At 41.8% G+C, this 25,096-nt stretch overlaps 1 protein-coding gene across 1 annotated transcript; it reads left to right on the forward strand.

Moving 5' to 3' along the window:
- Positions 1-1,005: 1,005 nt before the first annotated feature.
- Positions 1,006-9,352, forward strand: LOC132207369 (probable G-protein coupled receptor 139). Its single transcript, XM_059642784.1, has 2 exons — positions 1,006-1,102; positions 8,445-9,352. The coding sequence occupies exons 1-2, from the start codon at positions 1,033-1,035 to the stop codon at positions 9,350-9,352; spliced, it is 978 nt and encodes a 325-aa protein (XP_059498767.1). The 5' UTR covers positions 1,006-1,032.
- The last annotated feature ends 15,744 nt before the right edge of the window (positions 9,353-25,096 follow it).

The raw sequence follows: 25,096 nt of genomic DNA on the forward strand, positions 1-25,096 counted from the left end.
GCAGCATAACCTCAAAGCCCTTAAACTCAATTCCCCTGCCAATGAAAGCCAACACACCACACACCTTCTTTACGACCCTAACAACTTGGGTAGGAATGCTGAGGGATCTATGGACGTGGACCCCAAGATCCCTCTGTTCTTCCACGCTGCCGAGAATCCTACAATTAACCCTATATTCTGCATTCAAACTCGACCTTGAAAAATGAATCACTTCACACTTTTCTGGGTTGAATTCCACCTGCCACTTCTTTGCCCAGCTCTGCATCCTGTCAATCTCCTGTTGCAACCTACAACAGCCCTCCACACTGTCTACAACTCCACCAACCTTCGTGCCATTGACGAACTCACTAACCCACCCTTCCACTTCCTTATCCAAGTCATTTATAAAGATCACAAACAGCAGAGGCCCCAGAATAGATCCCTGTGGAACACCATGGGTCACCGAGATCCAGGATGAATACTTTCCATCTACTACCACCCTCTGTGTTCTATTGGACAGCCAGTTTTGAATCCAGACAGCCAAATTTCCCTGAATCCCACGCCTCCTTACTTTCTGAATGAGCCTACCATGTGGAGCCTTATCGAATGCCTTGCTAAAATCCATATACACCACATCCAATGCTCTGCTTTCATGGACGTGTTTTCTCACATCCTCAATGAATACAGTAAGGCTTGTGAGGCATGATCTCCCGCTCACAAACCATGCCGACTATTTCTAATCAAACAGTGCCTTTCCAAATAATCATAAATGCTATCTCTCGGAATCCTATCCAATAATTTGCCCACCACACCAGTAATTTATGTCCTTATTTGATTCAATAGCAATTTAACTGATGTATTTTGGAGTGTTTGATCACATGATAGCGTGTATTTTTAAGTCTGCTTGTGAAAAAGCATGCACCAACTATTTTCATAACAGACTTCACTAATTCCTTTGAGGGGTGGCAAGCAGTTAAATAGAAGGCGATTCATCTCGCACCGGTGTGGATTTGTCTGAGTCTGTCACTTCGAACAGAACTGCCTCTCAGAAAAATGGACGGTCCAGTGATTCTGCTGATGAAGGATATCTACTATCCCGTTCTTGCAGCCATCGGTTTTCCTGGTGAGACCGGCTTAAAATTTTTATTGTCAATTTGCGTGAATTGCTTCATGATTCCAAGCTATTCTTGAAAACCAAACTTTTCTCTCTCCGATCTCATCACTACATTGGCTGAATTCCTGCTAACCACCTGCCAGCCATCGATCCACATTATTTTTGGTGTGATAGGACTGGCAAACTTGCTGATGTTAACGCATTTTTAAGGTATACAAAGTTATAAAAGAATCGATAAAGTCGATGTGGAAATGATGGTTCCTCGTGAGGGGCAATCTCGGTCGAGAGTTCATGGGTTTTAGATGGCAGCAGCGGACTTTGGCACAGACGAGGAAAACTTGCTTATTCCAAAGGGCCATAAATCTATGGATTTTGCTAACCCAGAAAGTGGTAGAAAGTCAAACGTTGAGTAAACTTAATAAGGGGATAGGCTGACTTGTATATTGTCATGAGTTGAGGGGTTATGGAGAATTCTGGAGGCCGAGTTATGTTCGTGTTAAATGGCGGAGCATGTTCTCAGGGTTGGTAGGATTAGTTCTGCTACCAGATCTTATATTATTGAACGAATAACTCTTGGGTCTTTCAATTTCTTTCTCAATAAGGTTCTCATTTGAATGTTTCAATTGGTTTTCCTCTAGATGGCTTTAAAAATGTTTTATGCTGTCATCTGTACAACCACGTATGCAACTAAATTTACTTATTTTGAAATTGAACTCCATACCTAATCTGATGATAAAAAGCTTGCCTTCGTATTGTGGTCTTATCACATTGACTGAATATCTCCTCAAACTCTTTGGTTCCACACAGAATGGTTCCATTTGTTCCACTTTTTCCTATTTCTTCAAATGAGGAAATAATTTGGTGACATTCTCCCCGGATGGCTTGGAGAAGCACAAGGTGTGTGGGTGATAAATCCTTCTAACAGTACCAAAACACAAATTATCTGAAACTTGTCCAATACATCTTCCTAGCCAATTCCTTCTTTGTGAAACTTATGATTTCACGTGCTTTGCTGAGTATGATCCCACTGTATGTTCATGATGACTCCCACGAATTCCCACTCAGTTTGTAATGATTCACTACTAACGTTCTTCTTGGCTGCACTAACTCACTCACCAAAGTAAATTCCGTTCTGACAGGTACATATGTACATATTGAACCCTCAATCTCCGAATCGATGCTCACGAAAATTCAAGCTAACTGCTGTCTGCCCCGATCATCACTACAATTCTGAAGCAGTTGCTATTGGCAAGTTCTGAGATTGTGCTTCAAAGATCTTTGTCCAACATCCCGATATCCAAAAATATCAATGCACTGCAACTCACTTTATCGATTCGCTTGCTACTTCTTTATTTTATCCATGCTGATAGTGTTTATTCCAGTGTATGAAACGTGATGTTTTTGCAGTAAATGTCAAACATTTTTTGCCATTTTGCACAAACTGCTTTCTCCTCAGCAAAAGTGTTGACTGCAAAAGTTAGCCACTTTACGCATATGCTTTATGTTAATTTTGTTAATTCAAACAGTCTCCTTTCCTTGTTTTATTCACTCGTTTTAGGTAATTGTCACGCGCTAAATCAGCTTTTATTTTCCGTCCTTTCTTGAAAAAACTGACGTCTGTCTGCTGTTGGTAGAGCTACAATTTCCGTAGGAGAGGACATCCATGATTTATTTTTCCAGCGGCAGTGAAGGAATGGCGATAGATTCCCAAGTCACGGTGGAGTGGCCTGGAGGGGAGCTTGTAGGCGTTTGCGGTACCATGTATCTGCTGCCCTTGTCCTTCCAAACGACGTGATGTTTGCATGTAGGTTATTGTCATAGGATCTTTGGTGATGTTTTTGCAGTGCATCTTGAAGGTAATAGACATTTCTGCTACTGAGCGTTCGTCGTGATATTTATGGATATGGAGCCAACCAATGAGTTGCTTTGCCCTGGCTTGTGTCGGACTTCTTGACTGTTTTTGGAGTTGTACTCATTCAGCAAGTGGCATGTACGTTGCAAATTGTGGAAAAGCTTTGGACAATTAGTTGCTGATTTACGTTTCGCAGTAATTCTAGTCTCTGATCTGCTCTTAACGGCATTATATTTATATTGTGTGTCCAGTGTGATAGAGGCAAAAATCTGTCAGACTTTTTAACTGCTATTATTAAAGATTTTACATTCTGAGCCATTAGCAGTGACAAAATAAGGGCCAGAGGTAATTTGCAATGCAAAGTTTCTTTAAAAAAAATAGATTTCCACATTCAATCCTATAAAATCCTATGATAAGGCGGTGTGAGGCTGGATGAACACAGCAGGTCAAGCAGCATCAGAGGGGCAGGAAAGCTCGACGTTTCGGGTCGGGGCCCTTCTTCAGAAATGGGGGGCCGAGTGTGGGAAAGGGATTCTGAAATAAATAGGGAGACCCGGGGAGGCGGATAGAAGATGGATAAAGGAGAAGGTAGGGGGAGAGGAGACAGACAGGTCAAAGAGGCGGGTTTAGAGCCAGTGAAGGTAAATGTAGGTGGGGAGTTAGGGAGGGGATAGGTCAGTCCAGGGAGGACGGATGGTTGTGTTTCAATTTCGATCCTTCAGAGCTTGCCAGGAGAAGAGGCTATGATGACAAGAGAGGAGGGTTCCAAACATTCTAGATTCCATTTAGCAATCTCTTGGTGCAGATTTGATAATTCTAAACTCGACATAAATAGCCATTCCCAGTACAAGGTGTTTTATTTTTAATTTGAATCACTTTCAAATACTTTACAGTTTTGATTTCTTTGTATAATGTGCACAATCCTCTGACTTAGGAGACAAAGATCCATCAGAACCATGACATCTTCTAAGGTTTCTTTTTCCGTTGCTTGGCAACATATTTCGTATTTTCCATACATCGCCCATTTAATATTCTCTCCCAGCTGTAATGGTAAAAGATTTCAACGATGTTCCCAATGCACATGAGCAGCACATCAGGCTTGTTGAAAGACTACCTTCCAAGCAGGCGATATTACCTACTGTACCCTGATTTAGAGCTCATGCATGATAACATGAACTTTGTGTGTACTTGGTCCTATAAAGTTTCCCTCGCCATCACTGATGATCCTTCTTGAACTCCCTTCCAAACGTGTTTGATCAATACAAGATGCTGAGTCCAAGGTTGTGACTCTCCATCATATTCTGCAGCCCATTTAGGGATGGTTCGCCTAAACAAAAAAGATGACATTCCGAGGAAGAACACAATAAGGAGCTGATACAAAAATACAGAAGTCGGCTTTATGCCACCTTCTTTTGTTTTCATTTTTGTCTCTCTGAAAGTGCTGTTATTCACGCCAATTTTGATGATTTAAATTGCTGCACTAGACGTGCTTTTATGAGAGAATTGTGATAAAGAGAATTGTGAAAGAGGGGTGTTACATCCTGTGTGCCTTGGCTCAAGCGATTTTTCTTCAGAGCTGGAGTAGCACATTACATGGGAGAGCCCAGACGACACCTCACGTAGGGTACTGTTGCCTGTTAATGCAGCTCAGATCGGAGGTCAATGGCAATCTGAGTTCCCCAGAGAAATACATCATATTTTTTTACTATTTGAACAACATCATTTACGTGCAACATTGATACATTGTTAGCCACATTCCTAGATCTATACATTCAATTCAGTAAACACACAATCAATGATGGACAACGTGGTGGACAACTCTAGATCCTCCCAAGATCTCATGAAGTTTACGAGATACCTTCAGCATCTGTCTTTGGTATATTACAATGCTTATAACAGTTTGATTTCTTTTCAGGCATTTTCCAGCTGCATTGCATTATTTACCAATAGGCTAATCGTTGTTTTTTCACTAAGAACTCTTCCAAATCCTGTGGTAATTTTGGCATGGCACATTAGGAAAGATATTGATTGCTACCAAATGATATAAAGTATTTAAAATCAACTCTAATACAAAGTTACTAAATTTTCAATTCTATATAAGTATTTACTATTTCCACTTTGAAAACTTCCCAATACTAATTACTTTTTCTTAATGAATAACATCTGTTTGAATTCCATTGATGAGGGTGATATTGAATCGCGACAACTTTATCTAAACATTTAATGAAACTTATTTAGATTCCACCAACAACTATGCAACATTCACTTCTTCATGCTATATTTCGTAATCCATCTTTGTCACTTTTCCCTAAATCTATGGATTGAAGAATTTCTTTGGATTATCTACATCTGCACTTCAGTATAAATTATTTATTTCTCACCATCTTCTCCTCTCTAAGGATAACCAATCCAGTACCCGCTTCCCGTGGGAATTGATTCTTTGCAATAGTTACACTATTTATACATTTATCTTCCATAATAATGCATTGTCCATTTTGATTGCACATAAACATTCACGCAATGAATTAAACTAAGATTTCCACGCTAATTTGTTCTTTTTTTTCCCCTTTTAATTCTGCAATTACCTGAACAGATCAAAACGCCATAGAATAAGACTCTTCCTTTTGCTTCTTAACAAATTACAAACTTGGAACTGTGGCTAAAGTAGGCCTGACAAAAATGTCCCAAATGAAAATGTATTTATCTTTAGAACTGCCTGTTTACTGAAATCTAAATTCCTTAACGAGCCTTCCTGTGGAGAATCTTATCTTATCTCATATATCTGTATAGAGAGTACAATCAAGCTGTGACCATCTGTTGCATGTAACTGTCAAAAGCCTTCAGGTTAGATTAAAAAAAGTCCCAGGCAGCCATATTGCCAAGTTAGTGATGGGCTGTTACAACAAGAACAAAACCATGTCACTCAAGCCAGGCTTTACATGTTTCATCATATCCTCTATCTCCATAATATAAATGGAGGCCTGGATTCTGTTCTGAATCTATCCTTTTGGAATTAACAAATTACAAACTTGGAACTGTGGCTAAAGTAGGCCTGACAAAAATGTCCCAAATGAAAATGTATTTATCTTTAGAACTGCCTGTTTACTGAAATCTAAATTCCTTAACGAGCCTTCCTGTGGAGAATCTTATCTTATCTCATATATCTGTATAGAGAGTACAATCAAGCTGTGACCATCTGTTGCATGTAACTGTCAAAAGCCTTCAGGTTAGATTAAAAAAAGTCCCAGGCAGCCATATTGCCAAGTTAGTGATGGGCTGTTACAACAAGAACAAAACCATGTCACTCAAGCCAGGCTTTACATGTTTCATCATATCCTTTATCTCCATAATATAAATGGAGGCCTGGATTCTGTTCTGAATCTATCCTTTTGGAATTTTCCTCACTTGCAAGTAACACAACTGATCTTATGATTGTTGCTCCCGAAAATTTAACCTTTTAAATGTAGATTTAACTTTATGTTGGCTCTCTTCTCATTCTATTGATCAAATTCACCTTGAACATTGAAACTTCTTTAGTTTGTTTCTTGCCCTGATGGTTGGCCAACTGAATCAAGTTACTTTGATGGCCACACCACTCAACAGTTCCCTCGTTTCTCAACACAGAATCCTGAAAAATCAATCTGGACAACACTGTTGTCTGGAAAGTCCTGTTGAACATATTTCAGAAACGACTCCCACTTTTCCTTTGACTCTATGTATAACCCCACATGGATTGAGTTGCTAAGGTCCCTGGATGAAATATTTGAATGTATTTGGACATCTTTATTACACACAAATTGTAATCCACCACTATTTCCGTTATCCTGTTGTGGAAGAAATGCAAACAGGTAAAACAAGAACATTGAATTTCATTTATGAAAACTAAATTAATTTAAAAAATTTAAAAAAAGCATGCTTTGTCCACAGATCTTGACTGATTTGCCAAAATTCCCAGTAGTTTCTGAATCCATGACGCATATCTACATCCAAAGCTTATCGCCCACCCTCACTCTCAAACAACTAAATACACCTTCTTTGCCATTGTGATTCACTGTCCAGTCTAAAACTTTTTATTTTACAGTGTGCAATTATTAGGCACACATTCCATCTTGCCTTGAAATGACATTTCGGTAACTATTTAAAACAATTAGTCTTATATCTGATTGAATTTCACCAGGCAGATCAAATTTCATGAGATTCCACATCGATAGTATCTTGTCTCAGCAGAGATTCAGTTGCTCATCTGTCTTCAACTCTGAGGGAAGTGAGATGTCTCCTAGTTTGGACATAATCCACAAATTGACACAAAAGCCTCTGTCACATTTCTTACAAATGAACATACATCATCAGAAATGGTAGGGCATTTCCAGCCCCCGCACTCCTTCAGCTACCTGCTTTGCTTTGCCACCTTTTCTCCTAACTTTGCCTAGCGGCTTTCCATGAATTAAAACTATTAGTAACTGACTTCTATGAGATTGTGCCAAAATCCATAATGTATTTCACTTGTAGTTTTTTTGTAACAGATATCTCGCCATGGATTAGGCAAAACCAATCACTAATTTTACTAGACCAGCGATCTCACAAGGGCATTCCAAACCTACATTCTTAATGACTGAAAGTTTTCCATGATCACCACCACCATGCAGTGCATGTCCATGGTACGAAGATTTTATGTCCCTTTGATTTAGTGTAGAGAATCCATCCGAAGTTTGTAGATATTCACCCAAACGCACCAGAGCATTCAAACGTGAGTTTCGTTTTTTTGTTCCAATTTGCTTTTTTAACCTAAGTTCATCCAACTGAAAGTAGTCTCACAGTAGAGGGGAAAAATATCTTCAATTTAATAAGCTGGAGAATTTGATGACTCAATGTGTTCGGAAGACATTGGCTTGGGTTGATTGATTTTTGTTCAAAATTCGTGTGATGTAATGTCATTCACATTCCATGAACATTCCAGTTTCGAACGTTAAGACCAATATGTTCTAACTGCATGCAAATGTTATTTTGGAATGTTATGTTTTATTGTTTCCCAAAGATGATAAAAGCATATGTTCCCAGTCACAACATGCCATCAGCATGAAGATTGTATGCTATTTATAGAAGTCATGATTTCGTCAGTTGAATGATAGTGAGAAGTTGCATACAGAGAAAATTAATATAATGAAAGGAAATTCAATGCAGGATTTTCATGCCCCTCAAATTAACTTGTCATTCAAATAGACAAGCTACCTTTTGAAATTTTGTATTTTGAGCAATTGGAGAATCCACATGCTTAAGGTAGAGGCGGGTTGGTGCGATGGATGTGATTAGACTGGGAAGAACTCTGAGCAGATTTCCCAGAAGTGAGGTTGAATAGACTGGGGGTTTAGCATCAAATCAATGGAGAATGAGAGGGATAAGATTGAGTTCTGACAAATTATAGCAATATATGCAGATGATAATGGAAAACCTTCACACTTCTTGAAAGAATTAATGATCTCCCCTCTTACTTCCTTGCAGCAAACATAATGACAATTGCCATTCTTTTGCAAGGAAACTGCGGCCTCTCGAAATGTATCTCTCTCTACATGCTGGCCATGGCAACTGCCGATCTACTGGTCATCATCAACAATGTAATCATTTACAGCATTCTTATGTATCACTTTCCATTATCTTTTCTGTCTCAGACACATATTTGTAAGATTATTTTGTATATGGGTCGTGTTGTTTTGAATATATCAGTTTGGTTCACAGTTGCCTTCACTTTTGATCGCTTTGTCATCATCTGTTGTCCAAAATTTAAGACAAGGTATTGTACTGTAAGAATTCCCGTCACAGTTATAACTGTGATCTTTGTCGTCATGTGGATCAAGGATTTCCCCATTTTCTTTGCATATGAACACGAACGCATTATGAACAATGTGGAATGGAACTGTCAGCCAAGTGTTACATTCTTTTCCTCATTTGCAGGATTAGCATACATCTGGCTTTACATCATCTGTTTAGTTTGGCTTCCTTTCATTTTAGTTGCCGTTTTTAATGCATTGACAATCAAGCATATACTAGTGGCCAGCAAAGCCCGCAGAGAGCTTCGAATTGATGATCAATGTGATCCAGAGATGAAGAATCGAGTGAAATCTATTGTTTTGCTCTTTGCTGTCTCGGGAAGTTTCATCCTGTTGTGGTTGACGGCTGTGATAACACTCATAATGACCAAAGTCACAAATCCCAATTATTTCCGAGGAGACCTTGACAATCCAACATACATCAGTGTTGAAACTGGAGCCATGCTGAGATATTTGAGCTCCTGCTCAAACACATGCATTTACTCCATCACCCAGAGAAAATTCCGAGAAGAGCTTCTGGATATCCTCAAATCACCCTATGCATTCATTGTGAAGAGATTTAAAATGAAGAAAAACAATTAAAAAATGTTTGATGTCAAGCTACAATTCACAGTCACGCATACTTTATGATACAGGCATTCGCTTCTCATGTTTGCAATAAATGATTAATGGAGATTGAAAGAAAAGAAGCAGTCTTCATCAACTTTTACAATGTTGTGGGGAATGTGATACTTCTGTTTTTCTACATTTCATTAGATGAGAATATAGGCGGCATGGTTGGTACATTTGTGGATGACGCCAAAATTGTTAGAATAGTAGATGGGGAAGAATGGTTCCTGAAAAAGGAAAAGGATATTGATCAAATGGGTCAATGGTCTGAAAAATGGCAATGGAATTTAATATGAATGCATGTGTGGTACTGCGTTTTGCTGCAACAAACAATAATGGAGCTGAAACAATTAATGGTAGGATCGTGGGTTGTGATGCAGAACAGAGGAGCCTGGAAGATTATACAATGTGAGGCTGGATGAACACAGCAGGCCAAGCAGCATCTCAGGAGCACAAAAGCTGACGTTTCGGGCCTAGACCCTTCATCAGAGAGGAGGATGGGGGGAGGGAACTGGAATAAATAGGGAGAGAGGGGGAGGCGGACCGAAGATGGAGAGTAAAGAAGATAGGTGGAGAGGGTGTAGGTGGGGAGGTAGGGAGGGGATAGGCCAGTCCAGGGAAGACGGACAGGTCAAGGAGGTGGGATGAGGTTAGTAGGTAGATGGGGGTGCGGCTTGGGGTGGGGGGAAGGGATGGGTGAGAGGAAGAACCAGTTAGGGAGGCAGAGACAGGTTGGACTGGTTTTGGGATGCAGTGGGTGGGGGGGAAGAGCTGGGCTGGTTGTGTGGTGTAGTGGGGGGAGGGGACGAACTGGGCAGGTTTAGGTATGCAGTTGGGGAAGGGGAGATTTTGAAACTGGTGAAATCCACATTGATACCATATGGCTGCAGGGTTCCCAGGCGGAATATGAGTTGCTGTTCCTGCAGCCTTCGGGTGGCATCATTGTGGCACTGCAGGAAGCCCATGATGGACATGTCATCTAAAAAATGGGAGGGGGAGTGGAAATGGTTTGCGACTGGGAGGTGCAGTTGTTTGTTGTGAACTGAGTGGAGGTGTTCTGCAAAGCGGTCTCCAAGCCTCCGCTTGGTTTCCCCAATGTAGAGGAAGCCACACCGGGTACAGTGGATGCAGTATACCACATTGGCAGATGTGCAGGTGAACCTCGGCTTAATGTTGAATGTCATCTTGGGGCCTGGGATAGGGGTGAGGGAGGAGGTGTGGGGGCAAGTGTAGCATTTCCTGCGGTTGCAGGGGAAGGTGCCGGGTGAGTTGCGGTTGGAGGGCAGTGTGGACCAAACAAGGGAGTCACTGAGAGAGTGGTCTCTCCGGAAAGCAGACAGGGGTGGGGATGGAAAAATGTCTTGGGTGGTCGGGTCGGATTGTAAATGGCAGAAGTGTCGGAGGATGACGCGTTGTATCCGGAGGTTGGTAGGGTGATGTGTGAGAACGAGGGGGATCCTCTTTGGGCGGTTGTGGCGGGGGAGGGGTGTGAGGGAAATACGGGAGACGCGGTCAAGGGCGTTCTCGATCACTGTGGGGGGAAAGTTGCGGTCCTTGAAGAACTGGGACATCTGGGGTGTGCCGGAATGGAATGTCTTATCGTGGGAGCAGATGCGGCGGAGGCGGAGGAATTGGGAATAGGGGATGGAATTTTTGCGGGAGGGTGGGTGGGAGGAGGTGTATTTTAGGTAGCTGTGGGAGTCGGTGGGCTTGAAATGGACATCAGTTACAAGCTGGTTGCCTGAGATGGAGACGGAGAGGTCCAGGAAGGTGACGGATGTGTTGGAGATTGCCCAGGTGAACTGAAGGTTGGGGTGGAAGTGTTGGTGAAGTGGATGAACTGTTCGAGCTCCTCTGGGGAGCAAGAGGCGGCGCCGATACAGTCATCAATGTACCGGAGGAAGAGGTGGGGTTTGGGGCCTGTGTAGGTGCGGAAGAGGGACTGTTCCACGTAACCTACAAAGAGGCAGGCATAGCAGGGGCCCATGCGGGTGCCCATGGCCACCCCCTTAGTCTGTAGGAAGTGGGAGGAGTCAAAAGAGAAGTTGTTGAGGGTGAGGACGAGTTCAGCTAGGCGGATGAGGGTGTCGGTGGAGGGGGACTGGTCGGGCCTGCGGGACAGGAAGAAGCGGAGGACCTTGAGGCCATATGCATGTGGAATGCTGGTGTATAGGGACTGGAAGTCCATTGTGAATATGAGGTGTTGGGGGCCAAGGAAATGGAAGTCCTGGAGGAGGTGGAGGGCGTGGGTGGTGTCACGGACGTAGGTGGGGAGTTCCTGGACCAAAGGTGAGAAAATGGAGTCCAGATAGGTGGAGATGAGTTCAGTGGGGCAGGAGCAGGCTGAGACGATGTTTCGACCAGGGCAGGCAGGTTTGTGGATTTTGGGAAGGAGATAGAAACGGGCCGTGCGGGGTTGGGGAACAATGAGGTTGGAGGCTGTGGATGGGAGGTCCCCTGAGGTGATGAGGTCATGAATGGTGTTGGAGATGATGGTTTGGTGCTCGGGTGTGGGGTCATGATCGAGGGGGTGGTAGGAGGTGGTGTCGGAGAGTTGGCGTCTGGCCTCGGCGATGTAGAGGTCAGTGCGCCATACTACCACTGCGCCACCCTTGTCTGCAGGTTTGATGGTGAGGTTGAGGTTGGAGCGGAGGGAGTGGAGGGCTGCCCGTTCTGCGGGGGAGAGGTTGGAGTGGGGAGCCTGGAATACAGGTACAGAATTTTTTGAAGTTAGCATATCATATAGAGTGGGCAAAAAGGCATTTGACAGTTGAGATTTATTGCTCTGTTCTTTGAGTATAGCAATTGGGAAGGTCATATTGAGGTTGTGCTACACATTGTGGCCTCTTTTTGAGTATTACGTCCAGTTCTGATCACCCAGTTCAAAGAATGGTACTATTAAGGTGGGCAGGTTTCAGAAGAGATTTTCCAGGATGCTGCTGAATTTGGAAGGATTGAGTTGTAAGAAAAGCTGGATAGGCTTTTATTTTTTTAATGGCGCATTGGAGTTTGAGAGGCGACCTGACAGGTGCTTATAAAGTAAGGAGAGGTATAGATAGAATTAATGACAGTTGTATTTTCCCTATGATGTGGAATTTTAACAAGCGAGAGCACATTTTCAAGGTGGGAGGAGAGAGATTAAAAAAAGGGACTTTTGTTTTACAGATGGTGTTTCACGTGTGGAATGAACGTCCTGAGGAAGTGTTGGATGTGGGTGCAATTCCAACATTTAAAAGACAGATGGATGAGTCCATGAAGAGGAAAGGTTGGCAGGGATTGTGGGTCAGGAACAAACAGGTGGAGCGAGTTTTGTTTGGGATTATGCTCGGCATGGAATGCTTGGGCTGAAGAGTCTGTTTTCATCCTGTATGACTGACTCCATGACGTTAAGCAAGCGACCGTACAAAATGCCATGACTCAAAACAGATCAGCAGATTTAGTGACAGATATGACTGTGTCAGAAATAAATTTCTACCTTATTGGACAGTCTAGCATCAATGGTAATAGGCTCAGAATAAAGGAGCATCAATTGAAGACTTAGAAAATTCTTCCCTCAGGGAGTTGTTATCTTTGATATTCCTGACCACAGGGAGCTGTAGGTGTTGATGATGATGGAGGATGCTTGTGTCTGCTTAAGGCTGTGTGTGTGTGTGTGTGTGTGTGTGTGTGTGTGTGTGTCTGTCTGTGTGTGTGTGTGTGTGTGTGTGTGTGTGTGTGTGTGAGAGAGAGAGAGAGAGCCTCTTGATCAGTTGGGAATTGAGGGTAACAGGGAAATGGCAGGAATGTGAACATGAGGAGTTCTGGAACAGCCTAGGTGGGCTGAAAGATCTGCTCCTGTTCTTTTTGGTATGGTCTTATGGTCTTATTATGAAACTGAACTGATGATTCATTCCCTCTATGGAATTTGTTTTGATATTTGTTTACCACTACAATTTTGTTTTTTGGCAGATCTGGCGAAAAATTTGCCTTGATTGTTTGAGCATCAATTTTTAAAACTCGATTTTGTTGTAGTAATCCCTGTGGGAATCAGTCAATAATTTGTTGTAACTCAGTATATTTTTTGAACACACAAACGATGTTTCTTCTTTTCATCACTGTTTTGCTAATCCTCGTGATGAATGTGAAACAACTTTCAAATACTCAACAATACTAGAACAAGGTGTTTTATAGTTGCAGAGAATTTGTCATTGTAAAAAAAAAGAAATGTAATTCATGCAAATCAGCAAAAATGTGATAAATTGGCATGGAAAGCAAGATTTTTGCAATCATTAAAATTCAAGCCGGTGGAATTAGGGGGTAGTAACAATTCATCAGTTCCACTAATATATGTGTGTTGATCTCCACTGTTAGTCGGAGATTAAATTCCCACTTCCCAATGTCAGTTTGTGGACATCTGTGAGATAGAAACATGGACAGTGCCACTGGGGAAGGGATTTGAAGAATGTCGTCTGAGCACATGACTCTTTATAAAAAGGGAGAGGCAGTATTTAGTTTTCCAAATGCTGCCAGTAGCTAGAACAATCTTGCCAAATACTTTATGATACAACACACAACATATGGTTTGGGCAGTTTCCACTCATCATCTCACACTGATGTTGCAGGACTTAGAAACAGACGATGTCTTAGTTCACTGTTAGTTTTAGATTGTTTCAGTATCCGTTGAACACAGCAAGTATTGTCACAAGAGGAGAAACAGCTGGAGAATTGCTTCAAGTCTATTGGAATCCGTGTAGACAAAACAGAGTTAACGTTTTGGAGCCAGCGATCTTTCTTTTGAGATGACAACTCTGAAGAGTGAACACAGAACATAGAACAATACAGCGCAGACCAGGCCCTTCAGCCCTTGATGTTGCGCTGACCTGTGAACTAATCTAAGCCCCTCCCCCTACACTATCCCGTCATATGCTTATCCAAGGACTGTTTAAATGCCGCTAATGTGACTAAGTTAACTACATTTGCAGGCAGGGCGTTCCACGCCCTCATCACTCTCTGAGTAATGAGCCTGCTTCTGACATCTGTCTTAAATCCGTCACCCTTCAATTTGTAGCTATACCCCCTTGTACAAGTTGAAGCCATCATCCTCGGAAAAAGACTCTCACTGTCCACCCTATCTAATCCTCTGATCATCTTGTATGTCTCTATTAAATCCCCTCTTAGCCTCCTTCTCTCCAATGAGAACAGACCCAAGTCCCTCGGCCTTTCTTCATAGGCCCTGCGCTCCAGACCAGGCAACTTCCTGGTAGATCTGCTCTGTGCCTTTTCCAATGCTTCCACATCCTTCCGGGTAGTGGGGCGACCGGAACTGCACGCAATATTCCAAATGACGGCGCACTAGCATTTTGTACAGTTGCAGCATGACATCACGGCTCCGGAACTCAATCCCTCTACCAATGAAACCTCACACACCGTAAGCCTTCTTAACAGCACTATCAACCTGGGTGGCAACTTTCAGGGATCTATGTACATGGACACCAAGATCCCTCTGCACATCCACACTGCCAAGAATCTTTCCATTGACCCGGTATTCTGCCTTCCTATTATTCCTCCCAAAGTGAGTCACCTCACATTAATCTGTATTAAGCTCCATTTGCCACCTTTCAGCCCAATTCTGCAGTTTATCCAAGTCTCCGTGCAACCTGCAACATTCTTCCACACTGTCCACCACTCCGCCAACTTTAGTGTCGTCTGCAAACTTACTAACCCATCCATCTATGCCTGCATCCAAGTCATTTATAAAAATGACAAACAGCAGTGGTCCCAAAACCGATCCTTGAGACACACCACTCGTATCCGAACTCCAGGCTGAATATTTTCCATCAACCACCACTCGCTGCCTTCTTACAGAAAGCCAGTTTCTAATCCAAACTGCTAAATCTCCCTCAATCTCGTGCCTCTGTATTTTCTCCAATAGCCTACCATGTGGAACCTTATGAAAGGCTTTACTGAAGTCCATGTACATCACGTCAACTGCCCTTCCCCCATCCACCTAAGCCATGCTGATACTTAACACATTTTGTGGCATACTTTTGCATTATTCTGTTCATTTAAGTTTAAAATCAAATGGGGTGTTTGTGTGTTTTTGTTACTTTGGAAAACAATTTTCTATTTTGCAAAATGTCTTCTCGTAACTAGCAAATATCTGTACACTCACTATAAGCGTTGGTTTGGGTGCATGGACACACCAAAGCAGAACTCACACATAAACAAGTTAGTCCCATACTCTGATTAAAAAGAAGCAATGGTTGGTGGTTTAAACTGATGCTTAGTGTTTATGGTAACTGCAGCAAGCCCAATCAATAACATGTTGACATTTGACAGTATCACAGAGCAGAATAGTTATCCAAGTCATAATTTCCTCATGAAAGTTATTCATTTGCAGTTCTTTTTTTACAAAAAAAATCAGTCACATGAAAAGTTATTTCTTTCACAGTTCAAATACATATGGACATTAGAACTTCAGAAATAGGCGCAGTATCATACCATTGGCCCCTTTGAGTCAGCCCTGCTTATCACTAAGTTCAAAGCTGCCATTTGTGTTTCACATTTCTCATCACTTTGCTTCCTCCCTTATGACCAAATAACTGTTGTTTGGCTTACCAAAAAAGGAATATACCCTGTCCTGAAAAAAAAAAACATTTAATGACTCTACATCTACCAACTTCAGAGAAAGAAACCTCCAGCGCCAAGCAACAAACCAAGAGAAAAGAAAATAACAACGTATTCTATGCTCTACAAAGGTGAGCCTTAATTTGCAAACAAACAGTTCTGGATTGATCCACAAGAAAAATCATTCATAAGTAAAACAAAATAAAGAGTAGAAACAAGTCATTCCTGAAAAAATCTGGTCAATAAGGGTATCTATGCTAGGCTCCTACTTCTTGAACTCAGATCTTCTTTCAAAACTATAATCCCAATGAAAATAACTTTCCAACTCCCAGACCCAGTCTCTGCTCTGCCCTCTGTAACTCGACCATCGACTTCCTGTCCCACAGGCTGCAATCAGTCAGGATAGGAAATGATATGTCCTCCACAATGATGCTCAATACTGGCACCCCACAAGGCTGCGTAGTCAGACTCAAACTGAAACCCCTGTACAGTCATGACTACGTTACTAATTTTAGTCTGAAATCCATCTACAACTTTGCATGGTCTAAAGTTACCAATCTCTCCTCAGAACTGATAATTCAATTCAGGAAGAAAGGAGGAATGCACTCCCCTATTTGCAAAAAAATGCACTGAAGTGGAGATGGCCAAAATCGTGAAATTTACAGGAGTGACCATCACCAAAAATTTGTCTTGGAAAACTCAGGTTCATGCCATGATTAAGAAAGCAGAACAAAATCTCGTCTTCCTCAGGACGCGAAGCAAATGCATCATGCCAAGAAGGGCTCTCCATAACTTTTACATCTGCGCCAGAGAAAGTATTCTATCTGGATGCATTATGGCTTGGTATGGCAACTGCTCTGCCAAGGACCATAAAAAGACCACAGGGAGTTGTGAACAGAATCATACCACCACATGTGGTAGGTCATGCCTTACAAACCTTATCGAGTTTTTTGAGGATGTGACTAGAAAGGTTGATGAGGGTCGAGCTGTGGATGTGGTGTATATGGATTTCAGTAAGGCATTTGATAAGGTTCCCCATGGAAGGCTCATTCAGAAGGTCAGGAGGAATGGGATACAGGGGAACTTAGCTGCTTGGATACAGAATTGGCTGGCCAACAGAAGACAGCGAGTGGTAGTAGAAGGAAAATATTCTGCCTGGAAGTCAGTGGTGAGTGGGGTTCCACAGGGCTCTGTCCTTGGGCCTCTACTGTTTGTAATTTTTATTAATGACTTGGACGAGGGAATTGAAGGATGGGTCAGCAAGTTTGCAGACGACACAAAGGTCGGAGGTGTCGTTGACAGTGTAGAGGGCTGTTGTAGGCTGCAGCGGGACATTGACAGGATGCAGAGATGGGCTGAGAGGTGGCAGATGGAGTTCAACCTGGATAAATGCGAGGTGATGCATTTTGGAAGGTCGAATTTGAAAGCTGAGTACAGGATTAAGGATAGGATTCTTGGCAGCGTGGAGGAACAGAGGGATCTTGGTGTGCAGATACATAGATCCCTTAAAATGGCCACCCAAGTGGACAGGGTTGTTACGAAAGCATATGGTGTTTTGGCTTTCATTAACAGGGGGATTGAGTTTAAGAGTCGTGAGATCTTGTTGCAGCTCTATAAAACTTTGGTTAGACCGCACTTGGAATACTGCGTCCAGTTCTGGGCGCCCTATTATAGGAAAGATGTGGATGCTTTGGAGAGGGTTCAGAGGAGGTTTACCAGGATGCTGCCTGGACTGGAGGGCTTATCTTATGAAGAGAGGTTGACTGAGCTCGGTCTCTTTTCATTGGAGAAAAGGAGGAGGAGAGGTGACCTAATTGAGGTATACAAGATAATGAGAGGCATAGATAGAGTTGATAGCCAGAGACTATTTCCCAGGGCAGAAATGGCTAACACGAGGGGTCATAGTTTTAAGCTGGTTGGTGGAAAGTATAGAGGGGATGTCAGAGGCCGGTTCTTTACACAGAGAGTTGTGAGAGCATGGAATGCGTTGCCAGCAGCAGTTGTGGAAGCAAGGTCATTGGGGTCATTTAAGAGACTGCTGGACATGCATATGGTCACAGAAATTTGAGGGTGCATACATGAGGATCAATGGTCGGCACAACATTGTGGGCTGAAGGGCCTGTTCTGTGCTGTACTGTTCTATGTTCTATGTTCTATGTTCTATGTGCTAACCTTCCGTCCACTGAGTCCAACTACACTTCTCACTGTCTTGGAAAGGCAGTCGAGGTAATCAAAGACACTTCCCACTTTGGTTGTAATCTCTTCCAAACTCTTCAATTAGGCGCAGGATACATGAGCTTAAACACATTTATAACTAAGTTCAAGAATAGCTTCTTCCTCGCTGTTTTTAGACTTCTGAATGGACTTCTCAAGTTTCAAATCAACCGTGGATCCTGTTAATTGTGCACTTTCTTTGCAGCTGTTACTGTATACTAAACCCTGGGCAACATCTATGATCTTTGACTGTTACAATCTGCTAATACTGCATACAGAACGAAACTTTTCACTGTACTTAGGTACATATGACAATAATAAATCAAATCAAATCGTCTTTGAACGGAAAGCAAAGTTAACGTGCCAATTCCATTGATTCTTCTTTCGAGTTTCTCCAGCAATTTTTATCTACTTGGTCATTTTGAAGGAATCACGTACATTTCTGCATTTTACAGCAATCTTTGCAAGATTATTCAGGATTTTATTGTTGAAATTTCAATCAAGTTAACATCACTCTTCTGAACCCCAACTAAAAAAAAAATCCCTACCCTGTCCAACCAACTCTTGGGGCAGGTTTGCTATGTTAGCTGGTTTATGATACTGAGTAATGGCAGGAACGCGGGCTCAAATCCAATACCAGCTGAAATTACCACGAAGGATTCTCCTTCTCAACTTTTCCTTGTCTGGGCTGTGATATTGCCAAGCAGAGAGACCTCCAAAAGCTGTGTATAGCCAAGGCGATACTTCATTTCTTCTGTGCGGCAGTAGAGAGCCAATAACAGCAGCAAATGAACAAGAAGAGAGGGGAAAAAAGAAAGAGGCAAGAAAGAAAGTGATGAGTGCTCGAGCTCCACTTGAAGCATCTGACTCTATCACCATCAACGTTAAAAACATTAAATATGGCTGTAGAATAAGTATCATTCATTCAATTAACACTTTATCACTGACGAATATGGAAGGCCGCATATTATGCAGGGTTTCTGCCTTTCCTGTGATAAAACATATTGTATGGTAATCTTGAAAATGCTTTGCTCAGCCTCTTCTTATATCATCTTTTCTTTTGATTTTTTTAAAATTGCAGTTGAGCAAAAATTCAAGAACGCCCAAGAGCAAAAGACCATTATAAAAGCAACAACAGTAGGCCGCTTGGCCCCTCGATCCTGCTCCATCATTCAATTAGACCATGGCCGATCAGACAATCCTCACGCCCATTCCCTCCCCCCTTTACTCATAGCCTTTGATTCCTGCCCTGATGCAGAAATTATATGCCACAGATTTAAATATATCCAGTGAGCCCCACAGCTCACTGCGACAAGGAGACAATAATCTAAATCACTAATAGTATACCATGCACCCTCCACCAACATCAAAAGATGGTCAACACATTTGATGATAAATTACTCTGATCAATGATAACACAGAGGACAATTCAAAAATAATTTGTACAAAAATGCTTTAAGATTCAGCATATTCATCAGAATTGACAGGAAGCCAACATGATGGCAGACTGCAACTCATTTATGTTCTTCTGTGATTGTGCCAATCACTTACTTTCAGCGATGTTATTCCATTCATTCAATTTCATGAAATGTCTCATCGTCACTCATTTGCATTATCTCCATATTGGTCTGAGAAGGAGAGTTAAAATGTTTACAAGTTAGCAGGCCACAAATCGGATACAGCCGGAAGTGGGGAAGGGCCTCAGATCTGAGGCCTGTTTAACAAAGCGGAGATGAGATGGCATACTCTGCAAGTTTTGAAACAAGTCTTGAGACCCAGATGTTTGAAGTTTCTTCGCAGAAAATGACGCAGGTCAGCAGCTCTTAAAGACGTCTAAACAGAAATTGAGTGTTGTTTAGTGACATTTAGTAATCACTCTGAATTCCGTAACAGAAAACATTTAGTGATGACGTGCCAATAATCTAAGCCAGTTCTGAATGCTGACCTGCTGATTTCTGTGTACAATCCTTCAGTGCAAATAGTGAACATCAATCATTTCACAATCAATACCATCTGAGTGTATACCTGATCTTATATCCTGTATGAGAACCCTTGCTGATTCTTCACAATCTCATTTTATTCTTTCTATCATTTGGTTTGGAGGAATGAACGTTAAGCTGGGAGCTGAATTGTGACCCGTGAACTATGATTGATTTTTTTTTCTACTTTAAAAAAAAACAAGAATATAGAAGCTGGTGTCAGTTTTTGACATCAGGACCGAATGTTAATTGCAGGCTGTTTCTAATTAAATATACTCTGTAAGCAGTTTCACTCCAGATCGGCACGAAGATCAAGCAGATGGTTGATGGTAATGTTAAGTGGTATCTTGTGGCGAGCAGTCAGTCAGGCGGAGAGAGGCTAGAGCTGGATTGGTTTTTGGACAACGTTTATGTTAGAAAACGTCAGGAGAGGTTTGATTGATCTCTGGTTGCACTTTCAACTCATTGAAAGCTCATAGCCTCTAACACCAGCGGTAAAAAAATAAATGAATATTCATCAGAACCTAATGTAAGCCGTCTGCATGCATCAGTGTCATCAGAAACGAAGCACCATACCATCCCACGTGCCTGTGATGTTATGGATGGTTGAAGCAACTAAGGTAAACTAGCCAGTTACATCTCATATATGTTTTTCCATATGATATCTCCCTTAACTCTGTCTAGTGGTCCATCTGATTTTGTGTGAGGGCCAATGTTAAAGGGGAATTGATTAAATCTATGGCATTATTTCCATGAATATGTTAGTTAAATTTGCTCTGCTAAGCGTAGGGTTTTTTTTTCACAGTTAGTCTTTTGTTTGAGCTGTGAACCTGAAGTCTATCATCAGGCATTCATAAAATGCAAAAATAATTATTCAAAATGTCTAGGATAGAACAGTTGAGGTCAAATTGATTGTTCACTGCAATTTTTTTTGTTGCAAATACATGGATAGGGAGGCTTATTCAATTTATCCCCCAGTCTCCATGTCATAATACCTATACCTGTGAAGAATTGTATTGCTGTACTCGGCTTTGTTCCATGCAATGGGTGAAAACACTTAATTTGAAGATGTTTAAACTCACCTCAATTTCCGGTCCCTCTGTACTGAATGTTTAGTGCTTTGTTTTTCCATGATATAAGTTCCAAAACTTGTTTGATGTTAGCTTTCTGAGTGACCCCATTTATAATCATGTTCTATTTGACTTGCAGTGACCCTGATGAGGATGATCGTTCCCTTCAGGGGAAAATGCGCCCTAGGGATTGTGCTTCTGCCTGTATGTTCCTCACAGCAGCTGCAGCACCTCTGCCCATGACCATCAGCGTACTTGTGAATCACATTTTCAGTTATCACTTCAAACGTCCCTTCTGCTCCTACTGTAGAACTTGGAAGTTATTTAAATGCATGAACTCTGTCGGCCCGTTACTGACAGTGTGGTTCACTCACATGTTCACATGTGATCGCTGGGTGCCTATAAGTTGTGAGAAGCGAAAGAAAAAGTATTGCAGAGTGAAGACAGTAGCTGCAGTTATAATAGTCACATCTGCCTTGGTGTACCTGGAAAGCATACCCTTTTGGTTTGCATATCGACCAGAACAAGTAATCATCACGTTCAGTGTGGTTGGTGCGCTAATTTGAACTTCTTTAAAATACTGCTCGCAGTAGCATTCTTCTAGTTACAAAGCACTTCAGTTCGTTAGATTTCACTTTCCTTATATGTGTATTTAACTGCTTGGCCATCAGACCTACTGTATTTGCCAAAGGAGCTCAGAGGGCCAATCAAGGACACAATAGAGACAAAGATATCCAGAGATTGAGAGTCGAAGAATGCACATTATTTTAAATTTCATTATATCGGGTAGTTTTGTTTATCTGTGGCTGTAAGCAGCTGTGAGCTTTTTATCCATGAGGATGCAAACACTGTCGATTCTCTGAAATATCTTGTTGATTTATTTTTGGAATTTGGGCGTCGCTAGCTAGCCAGCATTTATTGCAGGTTACCACTTGCTCTTGAGTACTTGGAGCTGAGGTGCATTCTTGAACCGCTGTCGAGTCCCTGCTTTGGGTTGATCCACAATACCAGTGGGGAGGGAATTCTATGATTTTGATCCAGCGACAGTGAAGGAACTGCGCTGTATTCTCAAAGCGGGATGGTAGGTGGCTTGAAGGGAAACTGAAGAGGGTGATTCTTTCGTGCACCTGTCACACTTGTCCTTTTGGATGGAAGTCGTCGTGTCTATGGCAGGTGCTGTATTTGGTGAATTATGCAGTACATATTGTAGGTAGTACACACTGCTACTAAATAAGGTCAGTGGCGAAGGGAGTAGATGCTTGTGGATATAATTCCAATCAGGGAGCTCCATTGTCCACGTCGATGTTAACCTTTTGGAGTGTTGTTGGTGCTGCACTCACCTAGGAAAGTAGAGAGTATTCCTTTACACACCTGAGTTGTTCTTAGTAGATGGTGGGCAGGATTTGGGGTGTCAAGTGGTCAGCTACTTGCTGCAGTATTCGTAGCCTCTGACCAGCTCTTGTAGCCACTTTGTTCATGTCATGAGCCCAGCTGAGTTCTTGGTCAATGCTAATCCCCTGGATGCTGATAGTGCACAATTCCGTGATGGTAACATCATTGAGTGTCAAGAAGTGGTATTAGGTTGTCTGTTATTGGTGATGGTCATGTTCTGGCATTTATGTGGTGCAAATGTTATTTATGGCTTGTCAGCAAAGCCTGGATTTTATCCAGATCTTGTTGCACTTAAACATGGACTGTGTCTGTACCTGAGGGGTCATGAACAGAGCTGAAGATTGTGCAATAACTGGCCAACAGCTCGACTTTTGATCATATGACAGAGTGAAGGTCGTTTATGAAGCAGCTGAGCATCATTGGGCCTCGGACACTAGGCTGAAGAACTCCTGCAGAGATGTCCTGGAACAGAGAGGACTGGCTTCATGCAACTATGGCCATTTTCTTTTGTGATAACAAAGTGTGAAGCTGGATGGACACAGCAGACTAAGCACAGGTGCTCCTGAGATGCTGCTTGGCCTGCTGTGTTCATCCAGCTTCACACTTTGTTATCTTGAATTCTCCAGCATCTGCAGTTCCCATTATCCCTGCCATATTCTTCTGTGTCAGGTATGACTCCAACCATTCGAGATCTCCTGCCACTCCGGTACCAGTTGGTTGCAGTTTGGCCAGTGCTACATGAGGTAGCAATTGGTTGAATGCTGCCTGTATTTGAAAGGTTGTCACTGTAACGTCACCTCTGGAAATTAGCTCTTTTGTCCATATTTGAAACAATGCTGTATCAAGGCATTTATGAAGCCCCTGCTTATTTTGCCGCCGAAACTGGTCACATTCTCATGTATTTCAGCTCGTTTACAAATATCTATATACATGCAGCTACACCAAGTAAATTCAGGGAATGGTTGAAGGAAGTGTTGACATCTTTGTCATACATTCTCATATTAGTTAATCAAAAGGAAAAGTGAAAAAGAGATAACATTATGTGTTTCTCCTTGCATTGCCGTTTCGCAGAAAACCCATATGTGGAGAACTAAATTTCTTACTGTTTACTTCCTTCACTTACATAATTATAAGGGAAGCAGGAATCTAATGGCATTGTTCCTGAAATATTAATTCAGAGACCCAGGTAATGCTCTGGGGAACTGGATTCCAATGCTGCCATGTTAGATGTTAGAACTTGAACTCAATAAATATGCAGATTCAGGAGGCCAATAATGGCCATGAAAGCATTGTTGATTGCCAATACAAAAACTCATCTCGTACTGTAAAGTACTTTTGGGAATGAAGCTACTGTCCTGTCCTAGTCTGATCTTTATCTGAGTCCAGACATAAAGCAATATGGTTGGCTTTTAATTGCATTGTGCGCATATAGGAATGGGTAATAAATGCTCGCCTGAACAGTGGCATTCACATTCTGTGAATGAATTTAAAAAAAACTGAATTTGCTGTAAATGCACTAACATAGAGGAACAAATGTTACATATTATAAACACCATTTACAATTAACAGCCCTACCAGATCAATGATAATTTGCAGGAAAGCCGTACTGAGTGACAGTGAGTGTGAGGGATGTATCTCCAGGGTGAATGGCCCAGTTAGCTAAAGAACCGGCCGCCACTGAATGAGGGGGTAATCCTGGGAAGCATTCAAGAGAAGACGCAATACTCAAACTCCCGAGAACAGGGGTGTAAAAGATCTCCAGTCCAGGGTTCACAGAGCATGAGCTCCTTGTGCATCTGCCTTCAGAGATTACGCGCCTTCTGTATTCAGAGGATGGACAGTGCTCGTATTCCACAGTTCAGGGAAAAATAAGCCGCATGCACGTGCTTAAAATGAGTGAACTTTCAACTTGCACAGTTTCAGTAAAGTGGAAGGAACGAAGATAACATTCCCAAGAACTGAAAGCTCTTGAGTATTCTTCATTCATATGTAAAACGTAACAGTGATGTTGTAGAAGCAGAAGGAATTTGTAGAGATAAGGGAATGATTTTGATATTTAAATGAAAATAAATTTTATCTGTTCGTAATCAGTTACAGATTCTATCAGATTCTATCAATAAAACCATATCTTATATAAAATACAATATATCTATTATTCGCCCATTTGACTTTTTACAATCAAATTGTGACCCGTGGGCAATCATTTAGCTTTCAGTGAAAAATAAACTTTGTAAACAATGCTGATATCTTCTGTTCATTCTGAATTGCTCCTGACAATATTGCTGGGGAAAAATGCTTTCTTGAAATCCATCCTCAAGCCGTTACAGCTTCCTCAATAGAATACATTCGTTCCTGACGTGTTGTTTCACGCTAAGTGTCTGACAGAATTTTATTTTCTCTTCTCTCTTGAAGGTATGCTCATTGATTGTTTTGTGTTTGTAACCATACAGTCATCT

This window comes from Stegostoma tigrinum, chromosome 46 (genome assembly GCF_030684315.1).
Source record: "Stegostoma tigrinum isolate sSteTig4 chromosome 46, sSteTig4.hap1, whole genome shotgun sequence".
Taxonomy (NCBI): Eukaryota; Metazoa; Chordata; class Chondrichthyes; order Orectolobiformes; family Stegostomatidae; genus Stegostoma; species Stegostoma tigrinum.